This window comes from Amphiprion ocellaris, chromosome 17 (assembly GCF_022539595.1).
Source record: "Amphiprion ocellaris isolate individual 3 ecotype Okinawa chromosome 17, ASM2253959v1, whole genome shotgun sequence".
Taxonomy (NCBI): Eukaryota; Metazoa; Chordata; class Actinopteri; family Pomacentridae; genus Amphiprion; species Amphiprion ocellaris.
This window is the reverse complement of record NC_072782.1, coordinates 10,917,139-10,930,083: the sequence shown is the minus strand read 5'-3', so window position 1 is coordinate 10,930,083 and position 12,945 is coordinate 10,917,139. Positions and strand designations below refer to the sequence as shown.

The 12,945-nt window shown below is 38.6% G+C and overlaps 1 protein-coding gene across 1 annotated transcript; it reads right to left on the bottom strand.

Moving 5' to 3' along the window:
• Positions 1–4,884: 4,884 nt before the first annotated feature.
• LOC111577477 (inactive phospholipid phosphatase 7) lies at positions 4,885–12,137 on the bottom strand. Its single transcript, XM_023283780.3, has 3 exons — positions 11,890–12,137; positions 10,967–11,744; positions 4,885–6,487 (listed from the first exon to the last, which is right to left on the bottom strand). Exons 2-3 carry the CDS (start codon positions 11,481–11,483, stop codon positions 6,099–6,101), a joined length of 906 nt encoding a protein of 301 aa, XP_023139548.2. The 5' UTR covers positions 11,484–11,744; positions 11,890–12,137; the 3' UTR covers positions 4,885–6,098.
• Between the last annotated feature and the right edge of the window lie 808 nt (positions 12,138–12,945).

Sequence of the window (12,945 nt, the reverse complement as noted above, 5' to 3'; positions counted from 1 at the left end):
ACACTTGTTTGCTTCATTTTATGACTGTGTAATCAAAGACTGCAATAAAAATGTCAGGCTAAAAATACACCTTAATATCACAGGCATATTTACATTTAATTACACACACAAATCAGGTCTCTGAGTTGGTCGTCTTCTTCTTTCTTTGGGCAGTATTGTCAAAATTAGGAGCATTTTGTCAAAGGGTGATGCATGCATTTGTTACGTCTATGCTGCAAGTCCTTATTATCAGCATGTCCCAATAAAACCTCGAGCTTATTCAAAATGCTGCAGCCAGACCTCTGACATGAACCAGCAAAACAGATCAAATTTTAACCATATTAGTTTCTCTTCATCGGCTCCCTGCATAGAATTTAAAATCCTTCTCCTCACCATACAACGTTCTTAACATAGACTGTATATGTCTAAAAGATTTAGTTGATTTTCCTGATGAAACTACACATCACCTATAATTGATTCAGGGCCATCAGAAAGTTGAATATACAATAGTTTTTTTTTTTTGTTTGATAAGTTTTTGGCTTTAATAAATGGCGTAGTATTGGTGATTTTTAAAAGGTAACATGCTTTTCAAACCCAGTGGTGAGTTTGGGGGTTCAGAGGGTTAACTAACACGGCCAACTTTACGTGATTCTCTAATATTTAAGATTATCTCCTTTTCTGTTGTGCAAAGTAACTCAAAAATTAAAGATCACACTGGCTGTTCTTTTTTTAAGACACTGTTTTCTCTAGATATGGTAGAATCAAAGTGTATTCACTATGAAACTCTAGAATCATGCATTACATGCATTTTTCCTTTATTAAAAATCATTTTATTAAAATGTTGGTACTATAAAGCACATTAAAACACATGTAAATCGGGTGAAAAACTCATTGCTTTTTGTTTTATCTTCTAAAAATATTCATTTACTTACCACAAAGGTCAATCAAAGATTATTTTTATTAAGATATTTGAAAAAAATCTTAATTTAAAATAGTCAAACACATTTATTGCTCATAGTCCATAACTGTCTTGCCTTCGTTTCGTCCTGCCTGTGATACAACATAAAAAATTTCCACAAACCAGGATTCAAGATGAAAAATTGAAGATTCCCTCCACCCACATCATGCAAATCTGCTGATGTGGGACTCCAGTGTTTGAGCTGAGTTATACTTTAGAAAATAAAATGCCTGTCCTGAGTTTAACTGAATTTATAACATATTTAGAGCATATGTTACTGCAGCTTTAAACAATAATTTAAGCCTCCTGCTGACCTCAACTGGCAAAAAACAAAGGTAGCTACTATCTAATAATAAAAAAAGCAATCCATGTTTTAGTCCAGCTTTCAGTTCATCTTCTTATTGTAACTTATTTATCTACCTATTATTAAAGACAGTAAAATGCTAAAATATTTGCATTTGTACCTTTCAAAATCACCATTACATGTGACATACTACAAGAGGTCAAAATTATATTAGATAAAGATTGAGTGAAACAGTGACACAAGTTATTCAGATGTGATTGTAACTGCTCATTATATAACAGAAGCTTGTATTTTAGGGTTTTTTCATTTTGAATCTTTTTGTAAATCACCAAATAAGCCATTGTAGGGTAACTGTCAACAAAGAATAAAAGCTCTCCATATAGCATTGCCAGTGTTTTTCACAGACTATTTCCTGGAGAGCTCAACTGTGGTCTAGCAGATTCCACTAGAGGGAGCACATGTCTAACCAATTTTGTTCTAATGACGCTGCAAATGTCTCAAAGAGCTTTTATTAGCTTGTAATTCTACATACTATAGATATTTTACTACTTACATTTTTGATTTATTTCCATACTTGTCTCCTATCTCCTGTGTGTAAACACTGCCTGCAATTCCACCCAGTTTAGCCAAAAAGTCCCTACATTCTTTGACTGTTGGTCTGAGCTGAGCCACTAATAGTTTCTTGCTTCTGCCAACGAGCACCAAATATTTTATCTTTTTATATCCAGTAAGTGCAAATGGTCCTTTATGTTCATTTTTGGGGGGGAAACAATTAAAAGAGACACGTAGAATAAAGTGATATTGATAAAATATCTTGATTTTAAGCACATGAATAGGTCAAGGACCAATGACAAGTAGAAAATTAAATGATTATGTCTGTTTTTACAGCTTCTGGATCTGAGATATGATATATGATATGACAATTTTATGATGTGATATGATAAGGATATGATAATGATGTGTGTTATGATATGATATGATTAGATTATGATATGACACGATATATGATTATGACATAACATGACATGACATGGTATTATTATGATATAATAGATGATATGGTTATGATATGGTATGATATGACATGATAATGATATGACTATAATATGATAATATGATTGGAATATGACATATATCATTATATGATAATGATATATTATAGAATTATGACATGATGTTATCATCACATGACATGATATTTGATTTGATGTGATGTGATGTGATGTGATGTGATGTGATGTGATGTGATGTGATGTGATGTGATGTGATGTGATGTGATGTGATGTGATGTGATGTGATGTGATGTGATTTTATGGCCACTTTCTTCCTAGTCACAAGGACACTTCGGTCTCCTTGTATGTTTTTGCAGATACTGTCTATTAGCTATTTATATTTTTTTGTGTTCATTTGGAAACTTTGTCCTGATGGTGGCACTAATGAGCAGAAGAATCATCCTTTAGGTAAAATTAAATTGGCCAACATTTTATTTTCATGGTTGTTTGTTCCTTATTTCTCAAATCCGTATAACTCAGCTTTTGTTGCGTGACACTGTATCTTTCTGTGTAATGCAGTATTAGATGAAGGAACCATGTGACTGAGTTAAATATCTGTGTTTGCAGAATCAAGTGGTACAAATGTTTCATGTTTGATCTTGCTACTGACAAAAATAATCCCTCTCTTGAACAGCATTTTAAACTTGGACCTTCTTCATTCAACATTTTCCACAATTTCTGTCTTTGATGCTTGATGAAATTCAGACACATTTGGTCCAAATGTTCCTTAGTCAGTTAAGAACTTATTTTTAATGACAGTACACCAGGTAACACAAGGATTTCTGTCTGCTAAAACTTTAGCTGAAGAGTTGGAACGCTATTTCCTCTGACTCTGCCGGAGTCTTTTTTTTTTTTTTTAAAGCAGTTTCTGTTCCTGCTATTTGAACTGTTTCGGAGCACACAGTGGTTCACTGGTGTTATTTCCTGTCAGATTTTCTGATGTAAGAGTAGAGTGACAGGAAAGCAGTGTTAAAAGCTCTGAGGGCATACGGTCTTGAAGATAGCCAGAGAATAATGTTGCAGCAGCACATTTATGTTTGCAGCCAGGAAGATAACTGTGTCAAGCAAACAAGTTTGTTTAAAATGATATTAATGCAGATAAGATTATATATTATAAGATTATAAAGAGGTGATATTAACACTGAAATACTGTCTGCTGATAACAAACAACTCAAGTTTTATGTTCAGTGTACTCCTACTTTGCATGCTGTGGGCTGCAGTTCTGCTTCATGTGAACTTATTTTTCCAGTGCAATGAGGTATTTATGTAATCTAATTTAAATTATTTAAAACGGAGAGAAAAGTGTTATGATTGATTTGGGTCATTCCATCTCAAATCCTCCGATTTTAAGAATAATTTCTGCTCGATCGTCTCTGATTAGCCTGAAAATGATTTATAATACATTACACATTGAAATTTCAGGACTTTTTAAGATAAAAGCCTGATGTTTTCACTGTTATTTCTTATCATGCCTTTGATTCAGAGTCTGCGACTCAAGAACTCTGTTCTACTTGGATTGGGCTATCTATAAACATTTAGTGGTACAACTTGTCACAACTACTCAAGCAGTTCAAATAAAGTAATTCTCTATACGTTTTTGTGTATTTCACATTGAAGAAGTAGTCTATATGATTCATTTGGTGTTATTGTGACATTCAACTACATATAATTCAGAAAATGTCACTCATTGACTTATGCATTATCAAATTTTGGACATGTGTGCTTAAAAGAGGACTTTACATGCTCACTTTATTTCATTTTCATATTTCAGCTCAGTCATAATCATAGATTATCTGATGTACTTCCTATTGGCAGATTCTGTATCAGTTGCATGATGAAAAATAGCTGACAATTTCAGATGTTAATCTTAAATGCTTCCTGAGATATTGTCATTCAAACATAGATTCAAATTAAATGTGCAAAACAATAAGCTGAAAGTGTGTCAATGGGAAATTTTAATTATTATTATTTTTATCTTGGAAAGCCATTGATATATTAACTGAAATTTCAGGTACCATTTTAAATATTCATAGTTTATAATAAAGAAAACTTTGAAGCAATTTGGAGATGGTTGAGCAGAAAGCCTCTGATGATTTGACATGTTCATGTATGTTCGTTCTGGCATGTTGTAACTTGTCATAGCAGAACACTTTTCCCCTAAAGCGTTCCGCTGATGGACAGAGAATAATGATCATATCTGAGCTGTTTCATTGCTTTAAACCACCCACACTTATTTATTGTTTTGCTGACCATGTTTTGCCCATGTTTGAAGGAATTAAAATAACTTATTGTGGAAAGCTGTCTTAAAACTAGGGAATTATACTTCTTATTGGAGTCTACTGATTCAAAAGCACTATTAATAAAACTGTATCAAATCATTTGTTCCTCAGCCTACATGACACACAGAGTTTCCCAAATTTGAATGTAAAATATTTGCAAAATCTTCTATTATACACGGAAAAGTGTAGATGAACTGACGCAATAGCAATATCAAGCACCCACACTTGCTAGCAGCTGCTATTTATCCAGAAAATGAACATTAAAACAAGCTACTTCCACTAGGAATAATGAAACACACAGAGGCAGCCACATTTTCCTGACTGTCCACCTCGTTTTATTAATGAGATGGAACAACAAAGTAAAAACATCATATACAGATCCCTGTACACAACAAAACTAACTAATATCCACAAAACTATATTTAACTGTACCAAACCAGCGCACAGAAATATTTTTGCCAAAGAAACCCAGCAGGTTTCATTTCAAATTTCTATAAAAAACACATTCGGAAAAAAAAGGCCTGACAACTGATATTTCAAACAGATATTTTTGCTGTGCGGTGACGTGCGCACACACACGTACACATGCACACACACACACGTACACACACACACACACACACACACACACACACACACACACACACACACACAGACACGCTTCAGTTGTTTAGTGGGGCACAGAATCGGTGTCATTGGCAAACCATAAACGGCTGTTAGGCTAATGTGCAGACCTGACGAGCCTCGAATGAAAGAGCTGAAGAGAAATATCAGCTATAAAAAAAAAAAAAGGATTTAAACTCATAAAATCACAAATGGCACATTGAAGGAAATATACTTGACAACGTAAGAAAAATCCTATGCAAATGTGTACAAACAGCTGAAGTCAGCTGCACTGAAAGTAAGTTCACATGTAATAAACATACAATAAAAGAAAGAGAATTCCAGAAATATATAAGTATAATAGTCATGCCAATCAGGAACGATATCCAAACAGCAATAGCTTTATATATTTTTTAATACTACACCCAATACTACAGCCTAACACCAAACTCCTTCAGTGTTCAACATGGTTTCAGTATTTCACCATCTTAAAGGATGAAAGTAAAGAAAAGGAAGTAAGAGAAAGTTAGAGAGGTTAAATCATGGATAAATGGTACCTGCTTTTTCAAAAACATTTTAAAAAATCTCAAACCATAACCTTCTGTGTATAATTTCAGGAAAATTTGTAAATAGTTTGCAGTTCCCTTTATTTTTTTCTTTATTTTTAGTGTTTAATTGAAACTAAGAAGCAGTAAAGGTGTGTAACAGGAGAATCTGAGAAGCTTTATGAAGGTCTTGTAGGGTTCTGTGACCTGCCTGTTTTGGGTTTTACATGCAAGTCAGCATCTGCATCCAAATGTTACTGCTTCTTTGTAGGCAGCCTGCAATAAAAACGTCTGACCCTTGCAAAAATAACTACCTAAGTCCTCAATAGTGCAAGGTGAGAGTATCAAACAAGCCTTGGGTGCTAGCATATCAAAAACTCAGAAAAAGGGGCTCCAGCTGAGCGTGCTTATGGAAATAAGAGTCTGGCAGGTGCTTGACGAGAGCCACACGGACTCCATGAGGCTAAAGTGAAGCATGCCGAGCGCGAACCCACACACCATATCTGTGAGGTGGTGTTTCCCCAGCAGCACCCGGGACATGCCCACCAGGAAGGCCCACAGCACCAGCAGGATGCGGAGCGGCACCGCCAGGACCAGGTGGGACAGCAGGAACTTGGAGACCATGGCGGCCCGGCTGGCGTGAGCGGCGGGGAAGGAGTAGGTGTCCATGGCGACGCAGTCCAGGAAGCCCGGCGTCATCTCCCAGGGTCCTCTCCGCTTCACCAGCCTCTGGACTCCGGCCACGGTCATGACATCAAGGATGAGGGCTGTGGAAGAAAATAAAAATGTGGTGACGTGCTTTAATCTGGGTAATGACAGTGGTAGAAGAAGTACAGAGGTATTATCAGTGAGTCATATTACTTTACGTACACCTCAGAAAAATGTAAGGAATTGCGAGATTGTTAGTGGGTTAGGAAGGAAGAAAAAAAGGACACAGTTATGCACAAATGTTTGTCTTTTTTGTGAAACGCTGTAAAGCTTTAAGCCGCAAAATAATTTAAATAACCAATCTGAGATGCTTAGAGAGAGGATTAGTACAACTGCTATCAATTTATAGATGGGCTCAGTGGACAGTGTTTATTTGCTATTAAGAAAAGGTTGAGAACAAACATTCGTGTTAAATTTGTGAGTCTTCACACAAAGCAGAGAACAACTTGTTGTAAATATGTAAACAGATACCTCAGTGACCAAGAATAACCATAAATGCCTACAATACTGAGCAGCATTTGCTCTGAGGTCCACATACCAGACATTTGTAGAAGCCTTTTATAACTCCATAGCTCTCCCAAAAATATCTCCACCATTTCCACCTTTAACATCACTTCAAGTCTGCCATCTTCACACACACACTCAACCGAGCCTGCACTAAATAATTGTCAGCTGTCTGACATATTGGCTACGCCGTCCTGCTTCTCATTGCTGTTCTATCGGGGCCATTATTTCAACTTTCATTGTAGCTGCTTAAATGCAAGCTAGTGAGGTGAAATCTGACTTTTTAAAAGAAGCACCAAAGGAGAGGTGGGGAAGCTTGTAAAAACAGATAATGAGATGTGAGTAAGAACAGTTGGGGCCTTTGCTGCAGGGCCCTCTGGCAGTCCACATGTCAGAAGTACTGAAGCAGAAGGTGAGCCAGGCAGTGACGCATCATATTATCAGCTGTAAGCACAAGTGTGATTGTGCTGCCCTTCAGCTGACTAAAGCAACGGTGATGACTCGATTTGTCTTAGTGTTTGGTATCATCAGCACATCGCAGGAATGTGGGGGATATTTGTGGAAAATTACGGCGTCATTGTTTCTTTAACAAATCTCACTTTTACCCTGCAGATTCTGTGTGCTGGCAGGTTGTATTACTGCCCAGTGAGGATTTTTTCTCGCTGTCACTGTAGACTCACAAAAGAGTGTTTCTGTGTTCTCGCCTGTGAAAAATTGTCAAGACAGGCAGCACAGAGACGGTGTGCACGGTGTAATAACACGCTTAAAGTCAGACGTCGGTCAGTTATTGATCGCACAAAGAAGTGTTGCTACTTTTGAGCAGTCGGCTCCTGGGTGCTGATTTACTGCTCAAGGGGAACCTGCTATATCGAGAATGGAAACTCCGGTTCCAAGAAGTGCAGCAGGTGTAGGCAGATAATTGGTCAGGCTGCCATAGATCATCTTGTATTGTGAAGGAACCCAACAATGCTCATTGTTTCTCAATGCACCAAGGTAGCATGAAGGAGTAGCTGCACAATGCTTTCTGCTTTGGCTCCTGTGAGCTTCTGCTGTCACTCATCCTGGCTGACTCACAGCAGCCAGCAAATCATTCTGAAAAAAATGAACTGGGTGAGTTTGCGGTCCTGTATTCAATGGTGAGCATACGGTCATTTTTTAAAGTGATGCTCTTGCCGCTGTTCTAATAAAGTGTTGCTAATAACAGACGTTTCCTGTTGCAAACTGAGGCGCTGCACATCTTTCAGGTTTCTGTACAACCACATCATCTATCACAACAGTCCAGTTAAGGCTTGTAGTTTCTGCTGAATTCTTGCAGCCAGCACGAAAGGCAAAGAGGCGCACTCAGGTAACCTTCCTGAAACACAATGCTAAATAATGAGCTAGCTGTTCCAGCGAGCAGCATAATGAAAAATTAATTCAAGACAACAGCTGGCTGAGCCTGGTCTGATCATGTCTGTTTGTTCCCGTCACCAAGCATTCAGGCCTCAGTCACAGCTCTGAGAGACGGGCGTTCAGAGCGCACCAAACATCCCTGTACAACTGGGGATAGTCATATTACCGTCATGCTTGCACATCACATGTGCATACTTGAGGAGCCACTCTCTAATTAATAGCGACAAATGTTGTATTGGACATTTTATGACTTTAAGAAGTGAAGCCACTGACACATTAAAGCATACAACATCAACTCACACAAGATAGATGACAAATATGACTAAATAAATGTAGTAAAACTACACAAAAGTGGATGCTAATTGTGAACTTTTGAGTAATTGAGAGGATAGTCTTGTTATGCAACTGCTCATATGTTTAACATGACTTTAAGGTCTCCCTTCAATAGGTTGATTAATGCAAGCAGGTCCATGTCAGTTTAGCAGCACCTACAGCAGTTGTTTATATCTCCTCTATACTTTGAATGGAGTTGCACTTTTCAGCTAAACTGAATGAGACTCCAGTTGACAACAATAGGAACATCTTCTGCATAGTAACATCTACTTTTTGGGTTTCTGGCATGTTTAGTTGTCTTTTTGACAGCTCCCTTCACTGTGTGACTAAATTGTGTTTTCAAAACTCTATATGGAAAATATTCCTGCCTCTCATACTCCATGTGGTTGCAACAGTGGACTGAACCAAACCAACCCTGACAGACAAGTCATGGCCGATTAATTTCCTGAAAAACGGAAACAAAACATACTTTCAGCCACCATTAAATATTCATTCTCCGCCCACGGTTGAGTATAGTCGTAGATTTGGCTCCTGACAGACCTAAACAGACTAGAAATGATCCTGCACCAACAAATAATGAACAAGCATTTGGTGCCAAACAATGTCCCAGACACAATACAACAGTGTCCCAAATCCAGAGATTTACTGGCCTCCACTCTGAGCTCAGTGTGGCTAGAGCCAGAAGATTTGTATTCATGCTTTTTGGTCAGTAACCTCCATTTGTGTCGAGACTGTGTGTGTTTATGTGCGCACATGAACAAATAAACACACACAGGTCCCCCCAGTCATTCTGAGAAATGACATCGTCTCTGCTCTTTACTGCAGGAATAAATCTATTGAATGTGCTGTGCAGCTGTTATTCCAGTTAGTACAGACACTACTGAACACTGAGTCAACAACTACATTTTTTTTTTATGTATGGACCCCTCGAGCGCAAATTCTTCTTAAATACTGTTAACATGCTTTCTAGTGAATCCACTTGGCTGTGAGTAACAGTTGTGTAATGCAATGCAATAAAAACTGAACTCTGAAGCAAGGCTTTGTGTTTATCAGTACTAAATTGCATAGAATTGGTACATGTAGTGGCGTGTACCTTATAATTTCTCATTCTCAAACACTAATATAGTGCGCGAACATACAGTAACACACAAAACAAATTTGAATAGGATACGGCTGAGTTAAATCAGCATCTCTCTGACAGCTATAACTGAAGATGAGATGATGATAATGAGTAAGATTCACAAAGGCCAATCCTTTGTCCTCACAGTCATCAGGCGCCACAACACCTCGGTCAAGGGCAGCGGCACATGACCACACTCCAGTTACTCAACTAAACTGTGTCATAAAACCAAAAATCCTCATCTACCAGAACCTAGCAACCTCCTCTATGCTTATGCTTGTTATTAGTTCTATTTTTGCACTGTAATTAGACTTTTGAATAATCTTTTTTACTGTAAATACTGGCAATTTTGCACTTTTTTTGTGATAATTATCAACAATTTGCACCTTTACTGTAAATATGGTTTCCTTATATTTCTTGAATGTAACATGTGAGCTGCTGGATACTTTGAATTTACCAAAAGGGATGAATGAAGTATCTATCTATCTATCTATCTATCTATCTATCTATCTATCTATCTATCTATCTATCTATCTATCTATCTATCTATCTATCTATCTATCTATCTATCTATCTATCTATCTATCTATCTATCTATCTATCTATCTATCTATCTATCTATCTATCTATCTATCTATCTATCTATCTATCTATCTATACATAAAGTAAACAAAACTAATACTTTTTCCTTTTCCAAAGTCTGTATTTGTTTATCTTCTTCTGCATCCCTGAGGGCCAATCAGCACACTGTAATTTGTAAATTATAATAATCACTTTCTACACTTTGTAATACACTTATGAGACTTTTCCTAACAGTTTCATCAGACTTTATGGAGGGCAGTTTAAAGAGCTCATTCTTGCCCTCTGCAAACAGTAACAAAAGTCATATTAACCACTCAAAAAACTATGCCTCATCAAAGTTTTGGATGTTGCAAGCCCATTTGTACTTTTTTAACCTTTGTGTATAAACTATACGTATTTAGCACATTTGACTGCCTTGGTGGCGCATCTGGCACAGCTGACTGATTTGACAAGTGACAGGAAAATAATGCAAAAGTCAACCCTTGACACAGACACACAGTGAAGTGGAGTGTGGATGTAGGTCATTCTTACACCCCCCCCCCGTATGGTGCGTTTTTGGCACCGAGCTACACGTTGGAGAGGCCGGTGAGTGTTGTGTGGCATTTACCGAGCAGCAGGTTGACTAGGACCTCTTGTCCAGCCAGAGTGTTGCTCCGTGTGAGACACACGATAGTGCCAATGATCCACGTGATGCCGTGGCCTGTGAGCGCCAGCAGAGCGACCATGGACCGGCAGCCTCCCCATGAGGAGGACGTGTAGGCGCACACCCCCATGCGCTTGGACAGGCAGATGTCAATGGCGAGGAGGGAGTTCATTGCAATTCCCTTGAAAGAAGGGTTGAGCTGCATGCAGTCTTCCTCTGGCATCTTGTTGGACTCTCTCCTGTCCTTGCTGCCACTGTCGGTAGGTTCCTCGCTCTGCTGGCTTGTTTGGTGCTTGATTTGACCCGGTCGTCTTGAGCTGCTTCGGCTCTCAGAGGAGCCTCCGCCGCCGCCGCCGCCGCCGCCGCCGCCGGTGCTGCTGCCGCCGCGGAGGGGCTGATGGTTGAGGGACATGAACTCAGGTCTACTCAGGACGCTGTTCCTCTCCCTCGCCCTGGATCTCACGTTGTAACTCGAGGGCATGTTTGGATAGGGCCAAGTTCTCCTCTGTGGCTACAATAACCGATTGTCAATCTCCGGAAAAGATAATTCAAGTGGTGCGAGTTCACCACGACAGTGAGACGTCCCAGGATAAACCCCCCCTACACCAGTCCTCCCCCTCCTGTGGCCTTAATAGATATTTTTAGAGCCTCTGGAATGTGCGATGTCCATGCTGTTTATACCACGCAGGCAGGAACAGTGTATTGAATGGCATCTGCCTCGGCCAATCCAGTGAAACCCGATCTACAGCATGGAGACAGAATAACAACATGAGCGTTTCCTAACGCCACGGTAGCACACAACTACACAGCTAACAGGTGCTCCACTGCGTGTGGAAAACAAGCCCCGTGTAGAAAATGTGCAAGAATTACGCAAGACATCATCTTACCGAGCGAAGGATGAAAATGAGCAACGCAGCATATCTCTAAATCCTCCCTGTAGCCTTCATCACGCATCTGATATCCAAAGGATTCAGGCATAAAGCGACGCAGGCAGAAACATAACAGAGTCAGCTGAAACCCCAAACAAAAGATGAAGACAAGGCAGCTCCAGTCGGTGCAGCATTCTGCTTCTTCCGTGCGGATTTGACGTAGTTTACGCACAATCACGATTCTGCGCTGCGCTCTGCTGCGGAGCGGAGTTCTCCAAGGTGCTTAAACAGACAGAGACAGGACTGATGGGCACCGTGTTCACATGAACAGAGACAGGGAGGGATTTAAAGTGCTGCCACGCTGCTGAACATGCAAACAAAATCATAAAATGATCGCAAAAGCGATTTTAAAAACTGTTTGGTGAGGAATATGTGATGGTTAGAAGAAAGAGACAAAGAAGTTACAAAGCGACAAAAAAAATGGACAAATGAGACAAAAAACGCTACGCAAAACAACGGACAAAGCAAAACACAAAATGACAAAAATGAGACAAAAACCACAAGCGAGGCGAAAAGGAAACACAAAATGACAAAATTGAGAAACAAAACGACACAAATGTGAGACAAATGATGAAAGTCAGACAAAAAAAAGACACAAAACAAAAAAAACAAGACAAAATATTACAAAAATGAGACACAAAATGACACAAGAATAATGAGCAATATTGTATTTTTGTTTGACCAAATCCTTAATTTGAATGTGGAAAACTAGTTGGAACAACTTTACATATTTATATCTTGTTGCACACATTATAGTTGAATTAATTATTTTGTTCAAAACTACTACATGAACAAAAACTTGACGAAGCCAAAAAGCTACTGAAGAAAATCTAATTTGAACAATTTTATTTTTAAAATGCATAATCACCTTAAAGACTCTTGTTTATGCAATTGTTTGAGTTTATTTTGTTTGAGTGAAGAGAAACAGCTCATTTAACAGCAATGTTTTAAACAATTGATTGCTATTTCACAGATTTTCCTTGTTTTGTTAAAATACACTTAATGTTTAGTAAA